Source organism: Anabrus simplex, chromosome 5, assembly GCF_040414725.1.
Source record: "Anabrus simplex isolate iqAnaSimp1 chromosome 5, ASM4041472v1, whole genome shotgun sequence".
In the NCBI taxonomy this organism is placed as follows: Eukaryota; Metazoa; Arthropoda; class Insecta; order Orthoptera; family Tettigoniidae; genus Anabrus; species Anabrus simplex.
The window spans coordinates 343,750,602-343,770,221 of NC_090269.1; the positions used below are offsets into that span (position 1 = coordinate 343,750,602).

At 42.0% G+C, this 19,620-nt stretch overlaps 1 protein-coding gene across 1 annotated transcript in view; it reads left to right on the forward strand.

Annotated features, from left to right (window-relative positions):
• Positions 1 to 19,620, forward strand: part of LOC136874525 (uncharacterized) — a 256,905-nt gene that overhangs the window by 105,929 nt on the left and 131,356 nt on the right. Inside the window, exon 4 of the mRNA XM_067148162.2 lies at positions 5,080 to 5,151. Coding sequence (XP_067004263.2) covers positions 5,080 to 5,151 — 72 coding nt within the window. The remainder of the gene's footprint in view (positions 1 to 5,079; positions 5,152 to 19,620) is intronic.

Sequence of the window (19,620 nt, forward strand, 5' to 3'; positions counted from 1 at the left end):
TTTAAAGAAAATCGGTGTGTAAAGTCTGAGAATAAGGAAGTACAGTCTACGATATAAATAATTTTATAAGACGCCCTAATATTACAAAGCCGAAAGAAAACTAATGTGAAGGCCTACAGTATAGAAAGCTCATAAAATTAATCAACAATAACATTACATTGACCATTGTTTGTTGTGAAATGCTTTGTGTCTTCTGTTTCCACTCATCTCCGATAGATAGGATTACTGCTGCGTACAGAGTATTTTTAAAAATTTGCTTTACGTCGCACCGACACAGGTAGGTCTTATGGCAACGATGGGATAGGAAAGGTCTAGGGGTGTGTAGGAAGGGGCCTTTGCCTTAATTAATGTACAGCCCCAGCACTTACCTTGTATGAAAATGGGAAACCACCGAATACTAACTTCAGGGCTGCCGGCAGTGGGGTTCGGATCCACTCTCTCCCGGATGCAAGCTCACAGCTGCGTGGCTCTAACCACACGGCCAACTCGCCCGGTCATACCGAGTGTAACAGCCTGCCTGAATATTGGCGGGAAGTAGCTGGGGAGTTAGATAACTTTCTTCTTTAGCATCCCATTTCTCTGGTTCATAAATTTTCTGATACTACCGGTACGTAACACACTGGTTCATCATAGCATTCGAGCTATTCAGTCCCTACTCTGAGGCACTGATTGAATGGGCAGTGTGCATATTTAACGGAATAATGGCAGAGGAGTGTTCACGGCAGTCTGCGACCTGGTCATTCCAGCTCTGGAACTTTAGACTGTTAGATTGGCACCGTAGTACTGTTCGTTGAAAGTGAGAAAGTGTGCGGTTTTTCATTTGATCGAGTATTTTATAACATTGCTTTCAATCGCTACATTCTTACTGACATTTTTGTAATTACCTATGTTGAATTCAGTTAGGAAAACCACTAAGTCAGTCTTTCTGAGAATCCCATGGCGAAGCACGGGTACATCAGCTAGTCTTCCTATAAATGAAAATTTGCCCCATTTTGTCCACTTGAATTCTAACTTTATCTTCATAATATATTCTTCCCTACTTTTAAAAACACCAAACTTATTCGTTTACTAATGCCATTCCTTGCCATCTCTCCACTCCCATACATTCCCAGGTTCCCTATGGGAATCAACATCTATCATCTGATGGCCAGGCAGGCATCAATTTTTGAAAATTATACAGTCTCTCATAGTGCATTGGCACTGCTTGTGGCTCCAAGTAGCCTACAGAGTGGCCTCCATAGTATGTACTAGCCATGTGCCTTGGTAGTTGTGCCATTTACCAGGTGATAAGCCCAACTTAGCACACTGGGGCAAAATGCTGGCAACCAGGAATAAGTTAAGTTTATAATGTCCAATAACAGACCAAGTACAGTATATTGGTATCAGCCCAACCTTTGCAACATTTTTGTAACGTGACTCTTTTGTTGGAAATCACCCAGAGCAAATGAAGCTGCTTTTCTTAGGATTTTTTCCAGTTGTCCAATCATGTAATTCTGGTGAGGGTCCCATATACTGGGACCATACTCTAGTTGGGGTCTTACCAGAGACTTACATGCCCTCTCCTTTACATCCTTACTACAACCCCTTAATATCCTCATAACTAGGTGTACCTTTATATACAGTCCCATTTATGTGATTACCCCAATGAAGATCTTCCCTTATATTAAACCATAAGGAACTTCCACCACATCAACGCAGTAATTAACACGTTAGCTGCCATGGGGGTCTGATCAGATTGTCAACGGCCGGTTGCTAGGTAATGTTAAACTGAATTCTTATACTAACTGGATGCATTCTGGTGCAGACAAATTTAACCACGGTATTTCAAGAGACTCTGGTAATCCAGTGACATAACACTGTCACCCTGTTCAGTCAGGTACACAGCATATAATACTTACAAAATGACACAATATGTGACATAAGCCGTCGGCCCGATCGGGTGAGCATATGATTTTACATAGTAATGACCAAGGTGAAATTGAGAATTCAAACAAATTATTTTACATTGCAATGTATTTCAGTAGTGAGATGTGACTATGGATTGTGAAAGGACCCATTCCCTGCAGTGCTGGATGAGAGCCCGTGTTTGGCCACCAGTCTTGACAGCAGGTCTGTGGCCCGCAGACCGCACTCATCTGTGGTGGGCTACGATATTCGTTTTCGAATCTGCAGTCAGCCAGTTCCCTGATTGCATCTAAGTAATTACTCATTTTTACAGACACTAACACACTTTGACATAGTAAAAGTAAGCAAAAAATGTGGCTGGAAGTTCTCCTGCCAAATCTTCTGCAAAAGGCTAAAGAATGACCAGGGCCTCATTGGGTCGGCTGTTTTATTTTAATTGCTTGCAATGACAAAAGGTAAATGTGCTCACCCAATTCTAGGGCTAGTCTTGGCCGGCCAATGTAGCAACGCAAGTCTGTGCCCCGCAAGCTGCACCATTCAGCGGCGGGTTACGACGTTCAGTTTCAGGTCTCCAGTCAGCGAGCTCCCTGGTTGCATCTAAGTAATTACTCATTTTCATAGACACTAACATGCAATAGACTTTGATGTAGTTTTCAGAGCTGCCGACAGTGGGGTTCGAATACACTATCTCCCGAGTACTGCATACAGCTACAGAGCTCGATAGACCAGAGGTTTGATTCAATGCTTGTATCTTTTATATACATACTAGCAAGATACCCGTGCTTCGCTACGGTTTTATACTGAAATTTATAATTAAATGCTTAACGTTTTGTATATAATCCTCCGATTTCGTGATCTGACTCGTTTTCTGAGAGAATCCGCCAAAATTCGCGATCTGACTCGTTTTCTGAGAGATTACGGCAAAGTTCCTCACATTTTTCAATCTTTCTTTCCAGCAATCGATTTCGTACTTCCCGAGGTAGGTCCAGGTATTCCACGCGGTCAGTTCGGCCCTAAATCTTTACCATCTTTTCCTATAAGCATTTTATTACGGATCAAATCCTGAAGGAGATCCGGCGTGGTGTCGTCTTGGGTGCCTTGGCGGTACTGAACCCGCGGCTTGACTGTATTCGTAGTCATTACCAGGCCAGGACCCGTTTCCAGCGCGGTCCGCACAATTTGACGACGCCCCAGAACATTATCATTATTATTATTATTATTATTATTATTATTATTATTATTAGATGTTCTGGACCCCACAGCAAGATGCAAGACCGCTACTTGGCGGTAAATTACATCTGCTACCATTGTCATTGTTGACATAGTGACTAGCATCATTGTCGCGCGTAGGCAAGTGTGCGGGATTTCTGGTGATACAAATGACATACTTCGGTGCATTATTGACCTTATTATAGAGGTGAATAATTTGACGGTCAATCTCATTCCTATTGTTTATTTCAAATGTGTTTAAATTTTTATTTATATGCCAGGAGAGTCTACTGTAATCTAAGAATGTACTCCGAAGGAAAAGATGGCTGTTGAAATCGAACCCAGGAAAGATTAAAAATGATCGGTTTATGATCAGAATAAGTACATCGAAAATCTACAGCCTGTTTCCAGTCATTCGACAGGGTCAGGAATGGAATGAATAAAGCCCCATCTAACGGCGACAAAAGGAATTGTGCCGGCTGCCGAAGCACTCCTCTCGGGCAATAAGCGATGAATGACAAATGAAATTAAATATTGGACAGTGTTGCTGGAATGAATGATGACAGGGAAAACCGGAGTATCCGGAGAAAAACCTCTCCCGCCTCCGATTTGTCCAGCACGAATATCACATGGAGTGATCGGGATTTGAACCACGGAACCCAGCTGTGAGAGGCCGGCGTGCTGCCGAGTGAGCAACGGAGGCTCCTTATAAGTACATTATGAACAGTAAAATCAATTGGTCTCACCTCCTTTTACACACCACCGCCGTTAAGTTTATTTACCCCCCCCCCAAAGAAAAATTAAGAGAAGGCGTGTTTCTTTATGTTTAAAGGAGATTCCAAACACCAATTGTCACGTCTATTATCTTCAGTCTTGAGATAAAAGTATCCCCATACAAATAATTCACCTTTTTTCACTTCCTTTCAGCCCCCACCTGCGCGGGTGAATTTTCCGGCAAAAAATACTTGTTTCTTTAATAGTAAATGATCTTCTAAATACCAATTATCATGACTCTTAACTTCTTCAGTTTTTGATTTGTGTGTCCTCATGAAAGGAATTCAACTCCTTTTCACTCCCGCCGCCCAAGATGGTTTCCCCTTCAAAACGCGTTTTTCTTTGTTTATAGAGAGCCAAATACTTATTTTCACGTCTGTAACAACTTTAGTTTTTATTAGATGTATGTATTCTCATACAATTAAGTCAATTCATTTTTCAATTCTTTCACCCCCCCCCCCCTTCATTGATTTTCCGAAAATACGTGTTTCTTTACTTTTAAAGCAGATTCCAAATATCAAATTTCACGTCTGTAACATCTTCATTTTTGAGATATCAGTAGCCTAATTAAAAGAAATCAACACCATTTTCAGTCACTTTTACACACACACCCCCTTCCACCCAAGTGGTATTTCCGAAAACCCGTCCTATTGGGATTTACAGAAAACAAAAACATACGTGTTCCTTTATTTTTAAAGGAGATTCTATCAATTTTTACATCCATAAACTTTAAAAGTTTTGAGATATAGATATACTCATTTTAAAAATTCACCCTCTTTTCACCCCCCCACATTAATTGGATTTTCATTGTGTGTTTCTGTGGTGGTTTCTTAGTGTGATGTGTTGTATGTGGATGAAGAGAATTATATTAAGACAAATACAAACCCCCAGTCCCCAAGCCGGACAAATTAACCATACCCAGTTAAAATCCTCAGCTTGACCAGGAATTAAACCCAGGGCCCTCTGAACTGAAAACCAATATGCTGACCTTTCTGCCAGTCGTGTTTTCTGATGTATCAGGCTTTTTATTTTTCATTATTGCATTCATACGCTATTTTTATTTCCACATATTCAAAATATTGGTCTTATTTATTGAATGTATTGTCTCAATAAAAAGTTCAATTTACTGTGGAGTTTAGCTTCATATCACTGGAAAGTATGGTTTCTAAACTTTATTTTTTTATTTTTCAGTGTTGTGCCGTGCAGTGTGTTCTATCAAGGAAGTGACAGTGATCTAGCTTTAGAAGAAGAAAATGAAACAGAGTATGTATTGTTTATCTAAATCAGGGTTTTCCAACATTTATACTGAAATATCAATTCACAGGTTCTAATTATTTCAAGTACCATCAATGCCTAAAATTATGAAGGAATCCTGGAGAGAGAAAGGAATATTTTGAATCATATTGCAAACAGAATTCTAATCATGCTAAAATATTTTGTAGTTATATACATATCATAATAATAAAGGCAAAACTGTGTTTATGGCAGGGGTGGGTATTTGTAGATATTTCAATAATCATGACATATTAAATGTAGAATTGATGTTCATGAACTAAGGGTTTCTGATTAATAATATGCAGTAAAACAATCACAACATATCATGAAATGGGGTCCCAAAAATGAAATACGTACACAATTACGAATTACTAATATCGTGCCGTTTTATACCAAATTTCACATGAGATATTTTAAAGGCTGTTTCTTTCTGAATAAAGCTTTGTTGTTCTATTGGATTTGTTTGTTAAGTTATAATCAAAAACATTCCTGAAGATGAAGCACCTGCATATACCTAGTGACTGTGAAAACAACAGGTTATATTTGTACAGTCATACAGTTATATGCTGGAGAACAGAGTAGGTAAAGTTCCTGTCCCCAGCTATTTTCCAGAGCTTGGTATCTTTTAGTTAGTTTCTGTCAAATAAGGGTGGGATGCGGTTTGCCATTATTACCAGTGATCACTCTTCTTCATTAATTTCTTTCATTTTCATACCGTGAGATGAGGTTGTGAAAATGGATCACACAATCATTCTAGTTTCTGCTAAAACACATGCAGAACAATATTCCAAGGAAAGTTCTTATGCGAGTGATGGTATCCTTTTCTGAAAGTTTTCTAATATTCAGATTGATTATAAATGAAGTGACGTGTGATCATACCACACCTTTACCAGACTTCAATGAGCCTTTAATGTTAATTATGGATTTCATATTGAGTTACACCAGTAACAAAATAATTAATTTTCCACAATTTCCACAAATCTCTGCCAGAAGTACAGAACAATATCAAACAATCCCTGCTGACAACATTAAAAAACACAATTGTTAAAATCCGTTTCGGTAAATACTGTATCTGGGTCTGGTTATTAGGTAGTACTAAAAGTAATTTAATACCATACTCAAATATGTTATCTTTTTACAATTGTCTTTACGTTGCACCGATACAGATAGGTCTTACTGTGATGATGGGATAGGAAAGATCTAGGAGTGGGAAGGAAGCTGATGATGATGATCCTTGTTGTTTAAAGGGGCCTAACATCTAGGTCATCGGCCCCGGGAAGGAAGCAGCCATGGCCTTAATTAAGGTACAGCCCCAGCATTTGCCTGGTGTGAAAATAGGAAATCACGGAAAATATCTTCAGGGCTGCCGACAGTGGGATTCGAAACCAATATGCAAGCTCACAGCTGCGCGCCCCTAACCACACGGCCAACTCACTCAGTAAATATATTATTGTTATGCATACAGTACAATAATTATAAAGAACAAAATAGATTATACAGGCTGCTTCTATTTGCATCTTCAAACTTAGTTCTTTGATGACAGGTTCTGTTTTGCTCAATTTTATCTCAGGTCAGCCTCCAAATGCTGTCCATTCCTTTTTTTTTTCTGATGAGAATAAGCAACAAAAAATTCCTTTGAAGGAGCACCAAGAAATTGTTGAGCATGTGAGAAAACTTGAGTGAATCATATTATCATATCACACTTTCAAATAAATATCAAGGACAGGAAATTTTCAAGAATATTTTTTTCAGTCCATTGACAGTCATGATCTTAGAATACTGAACAAGTTATACAAGGTATTCCAGGAGGAATAGTAAATATATTGCAAGGCAGTAGTATGCCATATAAACATGTGTCCAATTTGCAATGTCATCATCATCATCATTTCACTCCAGCAAGCCGGCTGTGGTTGAGTACGAGCCTCCTCCAGTTTGTTCTATGCACAGCATCCACAGATGCTGCTCATATATGCAACACTAGTTCACATCTCTAATTTCAAGGTCCTTCATTATCTGTTTTTCCCAAACATCACAAGGTCATCCTCTTGGTCTCTTCCCAGGAAGAGTATGTTCAAGGAGTCCTGTGAGGGTTCATTCTTTTCATGTGACCATTCCATTGCAATCTCTTCACTTATAGAGTCTCCAGCAAACTTCTTTCCAATCCAAGCCGTTGTCGGATATCCACATTCATTATTTTATCCATTTTTGTTTTTTGTAGACAAGAACGGGGGAACTTCATTTCTGTTGCCTGAAGACGACTCTTTGTTTGTCCAGTAAGTGTTGCTGATTCCAGGCTATATGCCAACATAGGTACTAGATATATTTTGTACAAGTTGATCTTGGAAACTAACGGAAATGTTTTATCCCAAAGTATTTGACGTACAGCGTGATAGAATTTGGAAGCTTTTTGTATTCTGTTACTAATCTCTTGATGTATGGTATTGTCTGATGACAGAACACTACCTAAATACTGGAAGTTGTCTACAATATCCATCTCCTTATCTCCAATTCTTAGATGAACATTTGGAGAGTTTCTACTCATCACCAAGCCAACTGTCTTCGTTTTGCTGATTTTAAGACCTAAGGTTGTAAAAGCTTCATGCCAGAGATTTAGTCTAGTTTGTACTTCCACTTCTGTCTCACCCCACACCATTTAGTAGGGAATTCAGAGATTCAGTTGTACTTGTGCTATGATGTCATTGGGCACTTTCTTATGTCTCAAACATTCCCATATATGCCTGCGTGGTACATGGTCATATGCTTTCTTGATGTCCAGAAAAAACAGATATAAGTGTTTTACCTTTCTCCCAGTACTTCCCATAGAGCATTCTGGTGGCAAAACTGAGGTCTATAGTTGATCTATGAGGTCTAAATCCATGTTGTTCCTCCTTAAGTGTAGGTTCAACATATTTTCTAATCCTTCTCTCAAGGATGGATTCGTAGATTTTGAGGCCATGTGACAGCAGAGTTATACCTCTGTAGTTGGTACATTACTTTCTATCACCTTTTTTCAACAATGGGGTGATGACTCCTTGCTTCCAGTCATTGGGTATTACATTCTCTTTCCAGATTCTATTTAGTACCCTGTACATCCACTGTTGTCCTACCTCTCCTAGTGCTTTGGACATCTCAACACTTAATTCATCTGATTCAGTTGATGTGTTGTTTTTCAGCTTAGATATTGCTGTCTCTACTTCCAACCATGTCAGACTAGTGGTATTTGTGCTGCCAAAATCATAAAGTTTGTCGTCTAATGGAGTGACATCTTCATAACAGTTCAGCGAAGTTTCTAAGTGCCTTTGGAACTCCTGTATATTTTGGTCTTATCCCTAGTCACCATTATGAAGATCTACAGATTGGATAGATTCATTTTGAGTTGTTATATTCTTAACAATACTGTATAACAGTTTTTTATTTCCATCCTGTGTTATTTTGGTAGCCACATCTTCCCTGCATTTCTGCTTTTCAGCTACAACCAACTGTTTGACCTGTCATTTTTTCTGTCTGTAAAGTGACAGCTTCTCCTCTATTTCAAGTTGATCTCCCTGCGTTCCTGCTTGATATAAGGATCTTCTTGCATGGTTTCTGTCATTGATAGCCTTTTTAATATCATCATTCCACCAGGCAGTTTCTTTAGGTTTTCTTATTTGACTCTGTCGTCCACATACTTTTTCTGCTGTACCAACCACAACCTTCTTTAGAGTATCCCATTCTTCATCTGCCAATTTCAGTTCTTCTCTCAGCAACAACCTTCGGACACCTTCCCTGAATTCTTCCTTTACTCTTGGCTCCTTTAGTCGCCAAGTTTTTATTTTTGGGACTCTTTTGTCACAGACTTTGGGAGGTCTTTTCTCTTCAATAACTGCAACCAACAGTCTGTGGTCTCCACCAAGGCCTTCACTTGGAATGACCTTAACATCATTGACATTTTTCCATACATTTTGATCTATCAGAATATAATCTATCACTATACCTATTTTATCATCTCAGCTATATCTTATGATTTTATGGAAGTCCCTTATCTTGAACCAAGTGTTACTCACTATCAGGTTGTTTCTCATGCATAGATCTAGCATATATTCTACCTCTTCATTTCTGTTTCCCATTTCATGAGGGCCCAGTATGGATTGATATCCTGTTCGTTGTGAGCCAACTTGTGAATTAAATTCACCCATTACAATTAGATTGTCACACTCAGTGTGTTCTTCCAAGTTATTAAGGAAGTTGGCCTTTTCCTCTTTTGAGCATCCTACCTGTGGAGCATAGACTTGGATCACATTGTACCTTTTCCCTCCTAAGTTCACAGATAACTTAAATTATCCTTTCACTAACAAACTCAACTTCACTACAAGCATCTATGTCCTTATGTATTAAAAATCCTACTCCATTCTTAGACTCTCCTTCATTTCCAGACCAGTGGAGACTATAGTCCAATCTGATATTCATTTTTCCAGTTTTCTTACATTTTGTTTCACTCAGGCCCATGATCAGAAGTTTCCTCCTTTCCATGAGGTTGACCGCTCTTCAGTTTTGTTTGTCAATGTCAGGATATTTAATGTTCCCACTCCGATACTTTATCTTCGTTTGGTTTGGGTAGCTGGTTAAACATCGGACTGTAAACCGTCATTCGCACCAAACTGATGTCATCGTCGTCGTGAATTCCTACATCTGAGGTTCGTATTATTCTTGAAAGCAACTTCTTCAATAATTCCTCTGTTGACCTGCTGAGCCTAACACAGGGTTTTCTCCCATAGCCTTTGGTGTCCAGTCACCTCAACCTACAAGGCAGCAGGTTGTACTCATATTAATCCCTGAATACAGGGCTGCCTCTTCCGCCATCTCAACCATACCGAAGTCCACCTTCTCCGCTGTAGAAGTCGTTGAGGTCTTCACTCATAACCCTGAGCTGGGACCCTTACCAGATGTTATACACCGGGTCAGTGTGCTCTGGGACTCACATAGGCTGCGGCGCCACTCGCTGGGTAGGACTGCCTCCGAAAAGGGTCCCTACCTGCTACCGTAAATTTGCAATGTGTGTAGAATTATAGCTGTTAGGATGGTACACATAAGAATAACTTTACAGAAATAATTATGATGCATTTGTTGATGCTACCATGGACCACACACCTTACTTCATTTGATTTTTGTTTTGGGGCTAGATGTAATGTGAAATCTACTGAAAAAGTAAACTCAAGTGAAGAACTGGTCGCCTGCAAAATGCGTACGTAGTCTTACCCTCATAAGAGAAAACCATGACGACCTCCAGTGAGCTACACATATTATTGCCAAGAGAGCTGAAAATTGCATATCAGTCAGTGGATTTTCTTTTTTTTTGCTATTTGCTTTACGTCGCACCGACACAGATAGGTCTTTCGGAGACGATGGGATAGAAAAGGCCTAGGAATTGGAAGGAAGCGACCGTGGCCTTAAATAAGGTACTGCCCCGGCATTTGCCTGGTGTGAAAATGGGAAACCACGGAAAACCATCTTCAGGGCTGCCGACAGTGGGACTCGAACCCACTATCTCCCGATTACTAGATACTGGCCGCACTTAAGCGACTGCAGCTATCGAGCTCGGTCAGTCAGTGGAGTGAGTTTTGAACATGTAATGTGAATTATTCCAAAGGATGTAGATTTATGCATCAATAAATACATCATTAAGTCATCTGTGTATCTTTTAGTAAATTTTGTAAGGTTGTTCTTGTATGTATATACAATGAGGTGCAATTCCATGCACATTTCACATTGGATACTATATGAACTTTTATTCTTGAAATAGTCTATAGCACTGCCTCCCAAAATGTTTACTATTCCTCTTGTAACATCTTGTATGTTTCCAAAAAATATACTGATACCAACACTTACTTATGTATGCAAGACTTGCAACAAATAGAGAAGACACTTTACTTGAAATGTCTGGAATATACCATCAACACTGTCTTAGAAGGACACTTAAGAGGAAAATGGCAGGATGGTTGAACAAACATTTATATCTTAGAAGAGCCAAATACGATGATCACTGAGGCAATAAATATTTAATATCAGCTTGGACGGGCTGGCCTCGTCACCTCGATGTCCAACACATGCCTTCCAAATCAAGTGATACATTCTCAATTAAGGTTGGACAATGTCATCAGAAATGGCAGTTAAAGACAAAACAAAGACATTCTAAAGTATAATATGAAAAGGTGCCAAACTGATATCTTCAACTGGGAGGATGTAGCATCTGAATGGTTGATGTGGTGACATACTGCTCATGAGGACCTGCATTCCAAAGCAGTATTAGTGATGAAGATACAAGTCTAATAAAAGAGATTGTAGACAAGAATGAAAACATTAGAGAAGAAAATTACTGCTGGGTGCTAAAACATGTAACTTTGGTAGATTTAATGTGCCAGCATTCCAGCAGAGCTTGTTGTTGACATATCTTCATTTCTGCTCATAACACCGGTTTAGGTAAGCAACTCATACGATTAAAAAAACCAGCTTCATCACTCACATCCTTTTATTATGAGCTGTTGTGTTGTCCACAACTGCCAATCGCACACACCAAGCGGTGCAAAGAATAAAGCAAACCGAGATAAACCACTCGACTCAATTTACCTATGTTGTTTTCTTATAACTAATACAAGATATATATATATATATGACATTTTTAAAAATGAGAAAATCACAACATTCCAACACTCCTCCCTTTTCTCAAAAAATAAAAAAAACTATACTTCAATCGATTATCCTCTCATTGCAATCCTATAAGCCTATAGAAACTCTTAAGCTTGTTGCTTGATAAATTCTTTGTGAACAAGTCTGCAGCATATCTCTCTGATGCTACCGTACATATACAAACTCAATGAACCCCTTTCGTACTAGTTCTCTACATACTTGATACATGATGTCAATATGTTTTGACCTTTCACTCACATTATCATTTTTGCTCAATAGAATCGCTGCTGCATTGTCAGCAAAAACTTTACAAGGTGTATCCTTAAACCTTTCCAGCCCTAGCTCTGATAGCAAATCTTTCATCCAAGTTACTTCTCGAGATACCTCTGCCATTGTTGTATTCAGCATCCATGGTAGATCTAGCAATACAACTCTGTTTCTTACTATACCAAGATACTAACCCCTCCGTCACTGTGGTTACATACCCACTCACTGATCTTCTTGACTCAGTATCTCCTCTCCAATCTGCATCACAGAACACTTGTACTGACTCTTCACAATATTCAAAACATAACTTTAAATCTCTAGTACCATATAGTGAAACCGTACAGTGTCCTGTACAGCTCATGGGAATGATATGTGCCTTTCTACTTCATTAAAGTTACTCCTAAAGGTCGCGTCATTGGTGATAGTATGGGCGATGGGGATCGAGCGGCGTCCGGCCACAATGGAACCCGCGAAAGAGCGCCTGCAAAACAAAGGGAAGACAGAGCAAGAGCCAAGCCCCCATGGAAATACCCTCTCAACTTGCAGAGGGAGATAGAAGAGGACGCGATGCTGGAGTAGTCAGATACGCCCCGAGGTGTGGCTTAGCTTCCCAGAGTTCCAAATTAACATAAGGAACTTCCGGTTTTTTATGCACGTAAAAATGGGATGATATTTTAATCCAGACATAGGAAAATTATGTGAGACACACCATTGAATAGGACGGAATTTTCTGCGTTTCCCAGACTAAAAATATGTAATAACTTATTCAGGGGAAGAAATGAGGTCACCAGCTGTCCAGATATAACATATCGCTAACACATGTGAATACAACAGCGTCACCCAAGCTAAGAGTCGCGCTCAAAAGATGACTCCACCCCCGAGGGACGCTATGAATTAATCAAAGGTGGGAAGCACATTGCATAAAAACTGCCGATCGTAGGTCCAGCACGCCTTACTCAAATGAAAGAGGAATCAGAGGGCTACAAGATGCACTATTTAAATGTCTTCAATTCTTGGTATGAAAGGAGCTCTTGTTCTTAATGAACCGTGAAAGTTTATGCCCCCAGGCTTCCGGCGGGCAAAATGATATAGGCCGGGCTGGCCATCGGAGAAGACAGTTGTTCTTTGCGGGTCGTTGAGAAGGACACTGTGTCCCGCGGTGCTCCAGTTTACAGTCCGAAACCCTTGACCGCTTACTGAAAGTGCTATTGTGTCCATCGTTTTTGTGAAGTGTGACGGGAGGCCAAACGAGCCTAGGTGAATTGTCTCTGTGCTGCGTGTCAAACTAGTTAATCTGCGAGCATAATTTACAAACAAGTAGCAGAATACGGCTGAGACAGTGCCGGCTTTAATGAGTCAGTGAAATTCATAATTTGGTATCACCCAAAGTGTTACTCTGAATCAGGGGGGTCGAGTCTCGTGAGCCACCCGATTCTTGCTGTGAACGCGCCCGCTGTGATTTGAAAGACCGTCTTATTCGTGGTGTAAACTCTGGAAATAGAGGCCGTGTGACGAGTGTAAAGTGTTACCCATTTTGGATTACTGTAAGATTTCAGCTGGGAACGAGTTCCCCAGGATGTCGGACTTGTATGGACCAGGGATGAAGGACTGCACGCCCGCCACCAACCGCGGGGCCATGCAGCACTAAAGCTCCACCATGGGTCTCCCGTGGAAGGAGAAACAACGGCCACCAAACAGATGAGTGATGTCCAAATCTAATTTCTAAGCATGATAACATAACCGGGGGATAGGATTAGCTTTCTTTGTAAATATCAAAATGTTGTAAGATAATGCATGTCCTATATGGAAATTTTATTGATTTTTATAATGTTGGAGTAAATTCAAGGGAGCTAAATTCCCGGACGACTCATTTTTTTTCTTAATGATTAGCTTATCGTGAGGGTTATATTTTTAGTAATATGTAGAATGTCCTAGCAAATATGGGAACAAGGTTAGGAGAATATTTAAGTTTCCCTTAGGGGTGGTTGGAACAATAGTGCTGGCGAGCAGGGAAAACCATGTCAAAATGTTGGTAGTTACTGTCCCACGTGGCCGTCGTATATGCCGGGGAAACTCATGGGTCAGTCAGACAATGCATGCCTAGCTTACACATATAATCAGTGCATGTACAGCGAGAAAGAAGAAATCCCGACCGGGAGAGGTATATGTTGTGTTATTTAGGTAGGTGTGAGGGACCATGTGCAAGTCTCCCGTGATTTTTGATTAATTGGCCAGAATGGTTTGGAGTGTTTTTTTTCTAATCTATAGCCGGGGTGAGGCCCAGAGGCAGGAGTCCCTAATCTTTGGTCAGAAGATTTAAATATAAGTATATTTCCTGTGGCAGGAACGATATAGTCATGAGAGCCCTATGCCCAAGGGGAGAAGATACGCGATATGAGACGTAGTGAGAGGGCCGAATGCCCAAGTAATTTACGATGAGATGAGTTAGAAGTGATCGTGCCCACAGTCGGCGCTCAGCGATAATAATGAGAAGGGAGAGAATAAAAGAGTATTTCAGGGGAATTCCACGATAATATGAATAAACAAATGAAGTGGGCCATGGATATATGTCCCCGAGATGAAAAGGGTGGACGTGCGAGGGAGAGAAGAATCTGGCGTGGCCAATGAATGAGAAATGGTCGTGCGAAGTGAATGGCCGCCCTTCCTTTTTTTTGTGAATGTCTGGCTCTCGCCTTCATGACAGAAGGATCCCTTTGTACCATTGTGTTAAGACTTGGAGCCCTGGGTCAACCCCGTGCTCTTCTGTTTGGTTGAAATGGCTTAGCTAAGAATACTTGTATAATGATAATATCACGGTGATTTTAAAGGTATTTAATAAATGAGTAGGGATCTCCCCCAGATATCCGGTGATATGAGACTGTAGCTATTCTAGGGATCTACAGAAACCCACAGTACCTCTCGGTCGGGAGTCGGCCAGTTCGACTCCGGATTATGATGGCGCCCTTGAGCGGGCTGCTCCAGGCTTGCGCCTTGGGCCGGAGACAGTGATAACCATGCTGTTTCTTTCTAGGAATGGCTCTCCTTTGTGCATGAAGTGTATATATCCGTATATCTGTGTATGTTTCGTAATTATGTGCATATATTTTTGAGTTCAAACAGAACCTATGTGCACGTTGTGTGGTCTTGGTGACAGATGAGGAGTCCGGGGTTTAGATAAATGGTATGTGTGTTTGTTTGTGTATCATGCAAATGTTTCTTTTAATATGATAATTATGTAGCGTAGGCCCCGGTTATGTTCGTGCTAAGAACAGGGAGTAATTTGTGAATAGGGACATCAGATCATCTCACGGTGTGATCGACAGAATAATATAAAAATTTCATAAACGGTCTGAACTAATGAGTAAGGATGAACGATAGCAAATCGCAAAACCTCAATCATACCGTTATGCAGACGACGCCCATGGGCGATTCATAAATTAAAGGGATCATTATTTTCTTTTCCTCCCATATGTGGAGAGTTCATTGTATAGAGCTGTGTCAACTTCTTTAATATGTCATATTTGAATAAATTCGTATTCGTAACCCCTATTTTGTGCCTTTGCTGGCGGGACCTAGTGTTTACAGTGCACTATGTCTTCTGGTATGGGCTACAGCAATTTTGTTACTTTCATTGATCTGTCTCAGCTTTATCCTTGGCTTTGACAAAATGAAAGTGGCTGAGGTATGAGTGATGCTAGTAATGCCATTCCTTCTGCAGCCAGTCCCTGCTATGAATGGTGTGAAAATATTGCTCATAGGGTCAGTTGGTGCATGCATTTCAGTGGGCTTGGCAGACTGATATGTAATAGCAATTTCTGGCTCGGTGAGGAAAGCAACGGGAAACTACCTCACTCCTCATTTCCCTAGTACGCCTCTTCAGTGATGCCTAGGCCATCTATGACAGCTGATGGCGGAACTGTTGAGGATCCAACCAGCCTTCGGACTGAGGACTAAACATACATACATACAACCCCTATTTTATGATTCTTGTCATTTGTAGCAGTGCTAAGCAGTATCCACTAGGCATTTGAACCCAGAGATCCTACTGTCATATTATAGACATAAGGCTCCATCTTAAGTATTTGTTTTTTTTTCTTTCTTTCGAACGTACCACTCCCCAAGTGCTCAGGCTGCCCGGGCAAGCACAGAAAGTAGGAAGGGAAGCGGTTCGAAGCTCGTGAAGCAATTCGACCCGTTCTTCAATCCATCTCATCCGTAGGTGTTTACCCCGTTACGTGGAGGCAATCTTATGCGTGGGTCATCCATACGAAGCCCGGAAGGGTGTATACTTGGCGCCCTTCGTGGCAGGCCATTGTTTATAGTTTACGCTGGAGCATTTTTAGTAAGAGATAGGCCGACCACAGGGAGGATAGTGTGCTGTGATGGAGTCAAAGTGCCAGGTTCGTGCCACAATCTGATTACATTTGTTATCGAACGGGTTGGCAGTTATTTGGAATGGAGTACCCGCCACGTAACCGAACGGATGGAGAGGTTAAGCACATGTCCGAAGTGCTAAGATTCATAATTATAGATTGGATACTGCAAGGGTTGTTCTGATTGTGTGATACTCAGCAGGACTGTCATGGTCATCGTACGGGTGTGCGTAAGAAACAACTCGTGATGATAACTCACACAAGATCAGCCATGGAAGGGAGCGACGTGAATAATAAATAGGATAGGAAAATGACAAGAACAGAAAAATCATGTGTCCAGTTTAAGTGGAAATCCGCATGAGTGTCGCTCATATATTAAAATTGGTACCCGGGACAGACTATGAAGTTGTCAATTCGTTGGGAGACAATGTTATGGTTCTCTCAGTGTGAGGTTAAAACGGCCGGCAAAATTCTTCAAATTTCGCCAGTTACGGGTATCAACCATAGATTGTGCGCTGAGGTAGCGACATTTGTCAGATATAAATATTTTTTCGAGAGGGCTTTAGACGCCGCGGATGAGAGCAAGGTACCTCAACCCATGCTCAAATTTTTGCGCAGTGACGGATGCGATGTTGCCAGTTTGAGACGGGTAATTGTCTGCTAACGTCATCTTATCAATCTCAAGGTGATAACATCCATTTGTGACTGGGGTGTGCCATGTTTCCGGCATACGTAAAATCGAGCCCACGGTAGGCTGCGCGCGAGACTGGAAAACGTATTCCAGGTTAAAAGGGCTGACGTAGAATTATTATTATTGTTATTATTATTGTCAAATGATATGACGAAATTTCCTATACAATGAATTGTGACATTAATATGGTAGGGGGCATGACACAAGCCGTTTGTAGGCCCAGTTTGGATTTATTTGTTGGAATTTCGAGAAAAGTTAGGTCACGCTGAAATTTGTATTAAATATTTGAATGTATCTATGCTTTCTGTCGATCACCGGTGGTCAATTTTCTGCCCACGGGAGATCCGCTTTCTCCAAGATTGAATTTAATATGGACATGGAGGTCATGAGGGATATGATGCGCCAATTATTGGCAGAACGCGAAGAAAAGGCGAAGGAAGACAGGGAACTTTTAAGGGAACAATTAAATCAGCAGGCAGCGGATGTTAAAGCGCATTTCGAAGAACAATTAGGCAAGCAGGCAGCAGGCTTTAAGGCGCAGTTTGACAGGCAGTCAGAGCTTTGCCAGGCTCAGGCGGCTACAAATAAGGCTTCGTTAGACGAGCTCGCAGAGGATATGAGATTAGGTCGTGAACGTAGCGACGAGAACGCCGCGAGATTGGAGGCGAAGATGACCGAGGCGTTAGAGGACGTCATCCAGCAATTAAAGCAAGTGGAGATTAGGGTGACAAATAGGAACGACGTGACGGACACCAGGGTAAGCGCGTGCGAGGAGGAGATGGAGAAGGTGAGCACCCGCGTAGAGGATGTTGCAAGAGACATGCAGGAGGCCAAGGCGGAAGTCCGAGAACTAAGGACACGGACAACGGAGGCCCTCGACAAGGTGGCGAATGAGGTCAGTTAACGCCTGACCGAAGTGCAGGATATTGCGACCGCCAAGCTCAAGGAAGTCCAGACTCAGGCCCATGGGGAAGTCATGGAGCTGCGGAAGGAAGTGACCGAAGAGATGGAAGCGGAACAAGAAGAAATCCGAGGGAAAATCCAAGGCCTGAACCGACAGGTGGAAGAGTGGGGCAACAAGACCCACAAGGCTGCCGTCCAAGTAGAAGTCCATACGGAGCTTATTAAGGAGATCTGGGAGGAGGTCGAGTTGTTAAAGTTCCAAGAGGCGAGAGGTGAGATCGTGATGCGATCGATCCTCAAGAAGCAGGATAGCGTTGACAGAGTGAGTCCGCCCAGTAGTATTGGTCACGAGGCCAACGTTGACATTTCGCAGGGAAATGAAAATGCACAATTGCATAATGCACCTCGGGGACAATCGACCCCGCAAGAGAGTGGAGCAATTCCGGTATATAATCTCCTCCGGATGACGAATGATGAGCCGAAGAAATTCGGGTCAAACACTCATCTTACCCCGAAAGGTTTCCTTGCTGAGGTAGACCAATACTTAATTGATCATCGAGTTCCAGCGGACCGAAAACTCAGAGTAGTCGAACGGTACCTAACGGATCAGCCTTTGGTCTGGTACCGGGCGTTCAAATATTGTTTCGATGGGTATGAGGAGTTCCGGCGGCGCTTCCTCGAGAAGTATTGGGGGATCGAGGCGCAACAGAATTTGAGGCTGGAATTGTATTCGCGAAGGTATTCTGGCGCAGGGCAGACCCGCTTCTGCGAGTACTTCGTGGGCCAGTTGTTGAAGTTTAAAGAATTGGATAGTCCTCCCACGGAGCTATAGTTGATTTCCGCCATCGGTAAACAGCTCCCACCGGAAGTGCAGAAGGTGCTCATAGCGGCGAATGTCCGAAATGCGGTCGATGCTGAACAAATATTGAGGCAGCTCGATCAAACGAGTGGGATGCAGGCGCGACATCGCCATAGCGAGGCGGTCCATGTTTTCGACCTAGCTCAAGATGAAAGCCCACGTAAAAGGAAGAACCAGGGGACTAGTACGAATGAAGTTCGGGAGATGTATCCCTCGAGAATCAGGAGTGATTGGTGTCCCCAGACATGGAATGGACCGAAACGGGAATACCAGGATGGCTGGAATACCCGCGAACCAGGACCCCGTGAGAGGATGCACCAGGGGCCAAGGCTTCGGTATCGCCAGTATGGACAGCGGAGGAGGCCGTACCAGAACTGGGGACCGAGCGGACAACGGTCGACAGGGCATCGACCAGGAAGGAGGGAAGAGTACATACGAGATCGCAGGAATGAATCACGACAGTATGTGGAACAACTGCGAAACACGCCGCCCGGTATTGACAAGTGGCAGAGACCCATACAGGGTATGGCCGCCGCCGGAATGTGCGAAGGGGCAGAAAGCCTGCAACTGCAAGCCCACAAGAAGGAAGGACGTGGAAGAGAATTGAACCCCCAGGCTCCGGAGTATGCCAGTAGCTCCGGAGCGCAAAAAAAATTCGCATAACCAGTGAGGAGATAGCCTGCGGTTTGGGGAGCAGCCAT